We start from the raw sequence: 10,458 nt of genomic DNA, 5'->3' as shown, positions 1-10,458 counted from the left end.
GTTCTTAGAGGCATGGGGTGACCCCCTAGAGGAACTTGGGCAGGTGAGGAGAGGTTGACTGCACTGTGCCATGTCTATAGTCACAATGGGTGCCTTATCCTATAGTCAGACTGATGACTATCTTGAATATCACCATGGAACTTTTGTATGGCCAAGATGGAGATCAAGTCAGGGTAAAAATCAGAAAACTAGATGGAGCTTCCAAGCTCCAGTTGAATAGCCGACTGATGGAGAATAAGAGCAAGGATGTCAGGAATAAAATGACTTGGTCTACACACTGAGACACTGTGCCTGAACAAAGGGGGTTTCAACTAAACCAGTGGCCTGGGAATGAAAGAACATGGAATCAAAGTGGAAGCTCTGAATGTGGCTGACAATTGGACCAGACTGAGAAGCCAATGATAATGGCACTGACATTTGTCTGCACTTCATATACAGGCTTTTTGTGATCATATTCTATGTGGATGCTTGCCTTCCTAAATCTCGATGGATGAAGGGTAGGCTTGGACTTCAAACAGGTCAAGGTACCCCGCCCTCAATTTAAATTGGAGTAGGAGTGGAGAGGTTTGGTGGGAGAGCGAGAAGAAAGTGGGAGGAGGAAACGAAGTGGAAATTTTGATATTCATTATTATGAAGTAATATAAAAATCAATAGTAGATAACCAATAAATAGATTGGAGCTAGAAAAAAAAACATTCATGTGAGTTGTTGACTCAGACACCAAAGAATTATTTACAGAAAAGGCACAAAAAGAGATTGGGTTACCTGGCAAAACATGACTCATGTATTTGGGAAGATGAGTGAGGTTTTATTTTGGGTCTCCAGGGGGCTGTGTGAGCAGCATTATAGGACATGTATGCTGGATATTTCTGTGGGTTAGTAGGGAAGAAAACTGCCTATGAGGGGTTTAATGACCTAAGTAGAGTCTTGATGATGTCACAAAGCTTTGGTTGGGGGTGGCAACACTGTTCCACATGAAGCAATAGTCTTCTGTGAAGGTGGGCTGACTATCTTCACGGTGGCTGAGGAGGTGAGTTCAGCTCTTGGGCTCCACAACTGTTCAACAGGATTAGGCAGCTGAACATTTCCAGAAGATGGAATCTGGAGAGCCAAGACATTTTCTTTTGGTAAATATGTTTAGGAAGAAACAGGGACCTCTGTAGTCCCAGAGAGGTTTCCTTCAAATCTCCTGTGAGTCTAAAATGTATGTTGTTAACAGCTTCTATATTTGATAGCTGTGGGGACAGTGAATGCCTGGTATTCTTCCCACTTTATCTTTGCTATCAATGTCCAATTCATCAGTTCACGAAAGGGGCGAAGATCCTCTTGGTCCATATGTGTTTTAAAAGATATTAATTATTTCTAAATGGTGCTGTTGCCCAGATTAATGAGTCTTTATTTTTGCAGTTTGTCTCACAAAACTCACTTCTCTAGTGAAGACATGGAATGGCTTTATGTAATAAACCTGGGTCTGGATCAGGAGACACAATACATAGAACCAGTGGACTGGAGTGCCATGACCTTGGGCAGGTGGTTTTGGATCAACCACCTAACCAACAGCTTGAGTGGGAAGGAGAGAAGTGGCTGTCCTTCGAATTCTTTGCCATCTGTTCAGATTTTTCTTTCTCACTTTGGGCAAAGGCATCCAGTCTCCTCTCACTGACACAGTCAGTCCGGAATTAGGTTTCTCAGTAGAGGTCCATTGCCTTTGGGCAGCAGGAATATGTCTCTGATACACATATACTGAGCTGTAGACAATAATTTGATAATTTTCCTATGAATTTCTTAAGACCAAATTACATTTACGCAGCCCAAATCTATTCAGCACTGCCTTTGTCACCTTCCCCAAAGATATTCCAGAAAAGAATCTTGACATCGCATCCTCCCCTTCTTAACCTTGCAGGCACTTATGGTGGAGGAAACCACTTTGTGTCTGATTGAAACTGAAGAATTCTTCCAATGCAGAGATTGGCAGCTATGAAGCCCAAGCACAGAAAGAGAGCCAAGAGACAGTGGAACAGGAGTGTTGTGGCCTATCTCAGTAAATCTACCACCATGATAAAGATGCCTCTTAGTATGAGATGCATGCCACCTCTCCAGAAGAAGAATGGGCCAACTCTCCAGAAGCAAAAACTGAGTAAGCCTTTTGAGGCCCTGGAGAATATTGTTGGCCGCAGAATTTCTCATGGCTGGAAGGAAGCCAATGAACCAGTCACCCAGTGGAAAGCCATCATTCTAGATCAACTGCCAACATATCCCTCTCTCTATTTCATGAAATATGATGGGATTGATTGTGTCTATGGCTTGGAGCTTCCCAGCGATGAAAGGATTTTAAACCTTAAGATCCTGCCTAATAATGTGCCATTTCCTCAGGTGACAGACACTCATCTGTCAAACACCATAGTTGGCAGAGCAGTGAAACATACATTCACGGGCACAAATGGCTCTAAGGAAGACTGGAATGGGATGGTCCTAGAGGAGGTGCCAATCATGAAGACCTGGTTCTATATTACCTACAAGAAAGATCCGGTCTTGTATATTTACCACCTCCTGGATGACTACCTTGAAGGCAACCTCCACATCATGCCAGGCTCTAAGGAGGAGTGCAGTGTCATGGTCCCAGATGAGGTGCAGACCAGGATGACCTGTTTCTACATTGTCAAGGAGAATGATCCAGTCCTGTACCTTTACCACCATCTTGATGACTCCATTGAAGGCAACGTCCACATCATGCCTGAATGTCCTCCAGTAGAGGTGACTTTGAAATTAGGCAGGGATTCCTTGGCAGGCAAAGGTGTGCAGTACAACAAAAAAGATGGAACCCAAGAGATAGGTAAAATTATTTGCCAAGTTCCCACCAAACCTTCTGTGTATTTCATCAAGTTTAATAATGACTTCCATATCTATGTCTACGATTTGGTGAAGATCTGTTAAAGTGAAATTCTCAAATTTTGAGGGGCACACTTAAAACTGTGTTTGGGGAATGTGTTTTTTTCAGAGATACCGCAGGTCTTCTATTAATCCTGGTATTTTTTTCCAATGGAATATTCTTGCTCGAAAAATAAAAATTTGTGAACATGTTTTGTTCTTTGGTGAATGATGGATTATGTTTGGTGGATGGGACATCACAGAAATACATGCCTCAAAACAAAGCAGGATTTATGGTCTTTCCCCATGGAGAGGATTGACTGGGAATGCTTGGTGTGGTAAAGGACAAGATGGCTGTCTAGGGAGTAGTGGAGAGGGGACAAAAGTTGTAGGATCTCGGGGCGGGATAAAGCTTGAGGGAAAAACATGTCAACTGGAAAGATGTGACAGATATCAGAGTGAGGTATTGGGACTTAAGAGGATAAAGAGTAGATTAATCAGGAAGGGACACAAATGTATACTCAAAATCAGAGGAAATTAGGTTTCATTTGATGAATAGTTTAATTCGTACTGGCTGTAAGTCACTGGATGTTTGAACTCCACTGGAGGATGTTGAGGGACCAGGAGCCTCCTGCTTAGAGAAAAGTGTCTCCGCCCAGTTGCTCTTCTGCAGTGGGATGGACGTCACGCTATCTACTTCCTTTTGTCAGAATTCTGTCTGCCACCTACTTTGTCATGCCTGGATTCGGTATTCCTTGAACTCTCATTGGTCCTTGGCATGCCATCCAACCCTCGTGAGTTCATTTAAATAATTGCCCTGTCATATCTGGAAAAGAGTGTTTCCTTTCATTGATCATGTTCTGTAGGACTTGGGCTATAAATCTCATCGACAGACGCATCCACACACAGGATAAACATGTACACATTGATGCCCACTAATGTGTGACATGCACACATATGATGAATGCACCGATCTCCATCAAATCAGTAACCGAGGGAATCCCTGATGCTAGGTGGAGTGTGGCAAAGACCCCACAAACCCATCAGACCCCCAAATACCAGTATGGTATTGATGTCTGACTCCCATCATGTAAGGATCCTGCCATCCTGTAACGGGGCGATTTTTGCTTCCTTGATCTTCACAAACTTGGTTAAAATGTTAGAGTTGTCAGACTGCCAGTTAGGGTCCAGCATGTAGATCAGCTGTCTCAGGTCAGGTGATTTGGCTACAATTTGGGTGATAACTTATACCAGGGAATTCTGGTACACCCTCACCTCTTCTTTTCCAAGTCCTCATCATCACTCTTGTGGCTGGGCTTGGAGCACAAAGAAGGCAAAATGGAAAAATCCTCCTCCTCAGTGCAAAACAATGTCCATCTTTCATATGACCTGACTCTCACAGGGAATGCAGCACATTTTATCCTTCTAGGTCTCCTCATTCTTTGGTTCACTCATTTTTCCAAAGAATGATTGAATTCATCCATTCTTCCATCTCTCTCTCTCTCTCTCTCTCTCTCTCTCTCTCTCTCTCTCTCTCTCTCTCTTCTTCCTTCCCTTCTTCAATTTCCCCCTTTATAGTAGTAATTTGAGCAGCGGGGCTGCGTCCCCAGCACCATGGCCACCTACCTAGCTTATGCCCCTAAATAAGAACACAAAAACTGTATTCTTTTAAACACTTCCTGGCCCAGTATTTTCAGCCTCTTAACCCATTTCTAATAATGTATGTTGCAGCATGAGGTGCGCTTACCAGGAAAGATTCAGCATGTCTGACCTGGTGGCTGGCTGCATTGCCATCTGCCTCAGGGAGCAGAGCTCCCGTGTCTGCCCAGGAGAGGGGTGCATGGCATTTCTGAGCTCACTTCCTCTTTCTAGCAGCATTCTGTTGTCTTTACACCTCCCACCTATGTTCTAACCTATCAAGGGAAGCAGATTCTTTATTTAATTAAGCAATGACCTTCTTCCATCACTTTATCCTTTCAACAGCTTGCCCAAAGAAATCTTCCATGTCTCTTCTGTTGTATAATCTTTCATTTGTAAAGAACTTGCCCTCTTAGGGAAGGATTTTTCTGACATCTCTGTGGACGGAGGTCATATGAGGAAAGTCGTGATCCGTAATACCGTATTGGGATAGCGGCAGTCCACAGACTCTCACCCTCTCTGAAAACGAAATAAGAACCTCCTTTCCAAAGCATCATGTCCTTAGATCCAAATTTTAAAGTCAAGGCACTTTCAAAATATCTATGTGGGATTAGTTCAGCAGCATTTATAAACAAATATCTTTTAGCAGCTATTTCTCCTTCCTTAGCATTCAAATGATTCAAACAGAGCACAATAGCAAACAGTATCAAAATTCTCTGTGTATTTTCCATCTTTGTTAGCTTCAATTTAAGCTCTAATTTATTTTTATTTTTTATTTTGCCTTTTGAGACAGGTTCTCTGTATCTTTGACCTGGAATAACTCTGTAGAACAGGCTGTCCTTGAAGTTTCAGAGATCCACATGTCTCTGCCTCCCAGTATTGGGATCAAAGGTGTATGGTACTACACCTGAATTCACAGAGACCTGTTTGTCTCTGCCTTCTCGGCACTGGGATTAAAGGTATGTGCTACCACACCTTGAAGTTACAGAGGTCAATCTCTCTCTGCCTCCCAAGTGTTGGGATTAAAGGTGTGTACTACTGCAACCAACAACTCTCTTCATTTTATTTTAACTTTAAGAACTTCAACTTTTAGCCTGCACATATTTTTAACACACTGTAAATCATTTAAAAATTTTCTTTGTCTTTGAATCTCTCTTTACTCAATATCTCTCTTTGTTTTTTTGACCACATGAATCCTTAATTTACACAGCAATCTCAATATGACGAAAAGGTGGCTTTGCCAGCTAGATGTAGCCTATTCCTTAGCTTTCTGCCATTCCAACCTTATGGCTGAGGTACCGGCCAGAGCCACATTCAGTGCCACAAGTCTACAGTGTTTCAAGGTCCTTGCCATCAAACAAGCTGCAAAAGACAACACTCAAGCCCTCTCTTTGTAGCTGGCCCTCCTGACTCAAACAGTCAGAGTTTGTTCTGGCAGGATATCCCAGAATTCCGGCATTTTAAAACAACACAGTTTTTTTTTCCTGCTACAGCTGAAAACAAACAAGCATTCAGCTGGCTTTTATCAACACCATTTAAATGTTTCGTGGCAGGACCACTTAACAGCTGCAGGGTTTTGCAGCTGAAGGTGAGTCAGGAATCTTCTCTTAAATGAATGTGCTTGCTTGCTACTAGCAAGTAGTGCAGACCCGAGATATAGCTGCTAAAAAGAAAACATGCTTTACTCGTTCCCGGGCTTTCTCAGGCTTTCAGTGGATTCAGTTTTCCACATGTCTGAGTGTCATTCTGTTGTAATTTGAGCAGCGGAGCTGTGTAACCAGCACCAGGGCAGCCTCGCTAGCTAATGTCCAGAAATAATTACACACAAACGATTCTTTTAAACACTGCCTGGCCCATTAGTTTAGCCCATTAACCCATTTCTAATAATCTATGTAGCATCACGAGTGTGCTCACCAGGAAAGATTCAACAGGTCTAACCTGGTTGCTGGCTGCATTGCCCTCTGCCTCAGAGAGGAGAGCTTTCACGTCTTCCCACGAGAGTGGATCATGTTGTCTCTGAGCACACTGCTTCTTGCTCCCAGCATTCTGTTCTCTTTCTCCTCCCACCTATGTTCTAAATTAACAGGGGAAGCAGTTGCTTTATTTAATTAAGCAATGAATTACTACCATCACTTTATGCTTTCAAGAGCTTGCCCTAATAAATCTTCCATGTCTCTTCTGCTGTATAATCTTTCATTTGAAAAGAACTTGCCTTTTCAGGGGAGGATTTTTTTGACATCTCTGTGGATGGAGATCATATGAAGAGGATCAGATGAGGAACCATTACAACTCTTTTGCTGCAGATTTAGGTGGACCAGAGATTGATTGCTGACAATCCTGTGCTATGCGTCAGATGCCCATGAACTCTGCCCCTGTTGTCAGACAGGCAGACATCAAGGTGGTCACACATACTTAACTCATTCAGTATTCACAGACATTTATATTGAGTTTTAATCTTGTCCTAAACTAATAAAAAAAACAAGAATAGGAGAAGAGAGGAGCCTGAAGTAGGGCCTCCAAATAGGTCATTTGCAAAGGTAAGGTTTCCTGCCTCTATGTATGCTTTCTCCTTTCCTTAGTCAAATAATCCCCCACACCAGTTTAGAATTGTGATTAAAAGAATGATTATATCTTTAAAGGGCAAAAACTTACAGATGACCATCCCTGACAAAAGCCCTCAGCGGGATCAGAAAAGAAGCAGAGAGGCCGGAAGGGAAACTGGAAGCAAGAGATCAAGCTGAAGGTAAATGTTGGTTTTTGAAAGAGAGAGAGACCACACCTCAATGGGCTGGTATCTCAGTGGCTATTGGCTGAAGGAGTGGAAGAAACTCATGCAACACACTTATTTGGATATAGCAAAAAAAATGTTACTAGAAGGTGAGAAAAAAAACTATTTTAGTTTATTTATTTCAGTCCTTCCAGACACATCACAGAGATAGGATCTCTTCATGCATGAGAGTCACCGATGATTTCCCTTTAAGAAAATACCCACAAAACTCCCAATAACGTCATCAGCATTCAACAACATGTCTATGATTGCTTTGCCTTGCCTTTGCTTCTCAGTAAATGATGCTGTTAGTTAATCTCTGCAAACAATGCAAATTTCCCTGTACCTAAATAGACAGAATTGACAGGTTATCTTAAACACAACAGGGAGTCACACTACGATGGAATGGGTTAATCATCACCAGTGTGGCAGTGACATATTTAGGATCTTTCCTTTGTCTAAAAATCACAGAATTGTAAACATGATATGTTGTCATACAGATTTCTTAGGGTTTTGTCCCCCTGGTGGTTTCCTTGGTATGCTTCCATAATTTTTGCCAGATCCAATCAGTTTTGCCATGCACTCTCAGCTCCACATCATTGTGTTCCCCTTATGTTCTAGAACAGGCATTTTTGACATCTTGAAACTGTTGCAAGAGTATCTCATGTTCCACCTAAATGATTTGGAGTGTTATTTAGGATGAGTTTTATCTTCCATCCATGAGTTCATTGACTTTCCTTAGGAGTAATTCCTGGGACACTGAGCCTAACTCCTGGGGGATTCCTCTAGTTACTTCTCCTTGCTGAGACAGCTTACACTCTCAGTACTACTATGACAGTATTTCTGTAGCAAACATTCTTCTCAAGATGAGAAGAAATTTCAATATTACAATCCATTTGTTTTTATTGTGATTTAAACACACACACGCACACACACACACACACAAGTTAATGCACATACACTGATGATATTAATTGAGTAGGCCATTCTGGGGTTGTCAAGATCATTATCTCTCGAGGGGTTCTTAGAGGCATGGGGTGACCCCCTAGAGGAACTTGGGCAGGTGAGGAGAGGTTGACTGCACTGTGCCATGTCTATAGTCACAATGGGTGCCTTATCCTATAGTCAGACTGATGACTATCTTGAATATCACCATGGAACTTTTGTATGGCCAAGATGGAGATCAAGTCAGGGTAAAAATCAGAAAACTAGATGGAGCTTCCAAGCTCCAGTTGAATTGCCGACTGATGGAGAATAAGACCAAGGATGTCAGGAATAAAATGGCTTGGTCCACACACTGAGACACTGTGCCTGAACAAAGGGGGTTTCAACTAAACCAGTGGCCTGGGAATGAAAGAACATGGAATCAAAGTGGAAGCTCTGAATGTGGCTGACAATTGGACCAGACTGCGAAGCCAATGATAATGGCACTGACATTTGTCTGCAATTCATATACAGGCTTTTTTGTGATCATATTCTATGTGGATGCTTGCCTTCCTAAATCTCGATGGATGAAGGGTAGGCTTGGACTTCAAACAGGTCAAGGTACCCCGCCCTCAATTTAAATTGGAGTAGGAGTGGAGAGGTTTGGTGGGGGAGCGAGAAGAAAGTGGGAGGAGGAAACGAAGTGAAAATTTTGATATTCATTATTATGAAGTAATATAAAAATCAATAGTAGATAACCAATAAAGAGATTGGAGCTAGAAAAAAAAACATTCATGTGAGTTGTTGACTCAGACACCAAAGACTTTTTTACAGAAAAGGCACAAAAAGAGATTGGTTTACCTGGCAAAATATGACTCATGTATTTGGGAAGATGAGTGAGGTTTTATTTTGGGTCTCCAGGGGGCTGTGTGAGCAGCATTATAGGACATGTATGCTGGACATTTCCGTGGGTTAGTAGGGAAGAAAACTGCCTATGAGGGGTTTAATGACCTAAGTAGAGTCTTGATGATGTCACAAAACTTTGGTTGGGGGTGGCAACACTGTTCCACATGAAGCACTAGTCTTCTGTGAAGGTGGGCTGACTATCTTCACGGTGGCTGAGAAGGTGAGTTCAGCTCTTGGGCTCCACAACTGTTCAACAGGATTAGGCAGCTGAACATTTCCAGAAGATGGAATCTGGAGAGCCAAGACATTTTCTTTTGGTAAATATGTTTAGGAAGAAACAGGGACCTCTGTAGTCCCAGAGAGGTTTCCTTCAAATCTCCTGTGAGTCTAAAATTTATGTTGTTAACAGCTTCTATATTTGATAGCTGTGGGGACAGTGAATGCCAGGTATTCTTCCCACTTTATCTTTGCTATCAATGTCCAATTCATCAGTTCACGAAAGGGGCGAAGATCCTCTTTGTCCATACGTGTTTTAAAAGATATTAATTATTTCTAAATGGTGCTGTTGTCCAGTTTAATGAGTCTTTATTTTTGAAGTTTGCCTCACAAAACTCACTTCTCTAGTGAAGACATGGAATGGCTTTATGTAATCAACCTGGGTCTGGATCAGGAGACACAATACATAGAACCAGTGGACTGGAGTGCCATGACCTTGGGCAGGTGGTTTTGGATCAACCACCTAACCAACAGCTTGAGTGGGAAGGAGAGAAGTGGCTTTCCTTCGAATTCTTTGCCATCTGTTCAGATTTTTCTTTCTCACTTTGGGCATAGGCATCCAGTCTCCTCTCATTGACACAGTCAGTCCGGAATTAGGTTTCTCAGTAGAGGTCCATTGCCTTTGGGCAGCAGGAATAAGTCTCTGATACACATATACTGAGCTGTAGACAATAGTTTGATAATTTTCCTATGAATTTCTTAAGACCAAATTACATTTACGCAGCCCAAATCTATTCAGCACTGCCTTTATCACCTTCCCCAAAGAACTTCCAGAAAAGAATCTTGACATCGCATCCTCCCCTTCTTAACCTTGCAGGCACTTATGGTGGAGGAAACCACTTTGTGTCTGATTGAAACTGAAGAATTCTTCCAATGCAGAGATTGGCAGCTATGAAGCCCAAGCACAGAAAGAGAGCCAAGAGACAGTGGAACAGGAGTGTTGTGGCCTATCTCAGTAAATCTACCACCATGATAAAGATGCCTCTTAGTATGAGATGCATGCCAACTCTCCAGAAGAAGAATGGGCCAACTCTCCAGAAGCAAAAACTGAGTAAGCCTTTTGAGGCCCTGGAGAATATT

At 42.3% G+C, this 10,458-nt stretch overlaps 1 protein-coding gene across 1 annotated transcript; it reads left to right on the top strand.

Annotated features, from left to right (window-relative positions):
* Positions 1–2,120: 2,120 nt before the first annotated feature.
* LOC121443879 (spindlin-2-like) lies at positions 2,121–2,915 on the top strand (the record flags this gene model as incomplete). Its single annotated transcript, XM_041645623.1, has 2 exons — positions 2,121–2,568; positions 2,716–2,915. Coding segments are annotated over 2 exons (648 nt in total), but the record flags the coding sequence as incomplete, so codon positions are not given.
* Between the last annotated feature and the right edge of the window lie 7,543 nt (positions 2,916–10,458).

The sequence above is a fragment of the Microtus oregoni genome, unplaced genomic scaffold (genome assembly GCF_018167655.1).
Source record: "Microtus oregoni isolate MIOR12 unplaced genomic scaffold, Mior012 000113F_ref0000058, whole genome shotgun sequence".
Taxonomy (NCBI): Eukaryota; Metazoa; Chordata; class Mammalia; order Rodentia; family Cricetidae; genus Microtus; species Microtus oregoni.
Note: the sequence above shows the minus strand (reverse complement) of the source record. Positions and strands in the feature narration are given on the sequence as shown.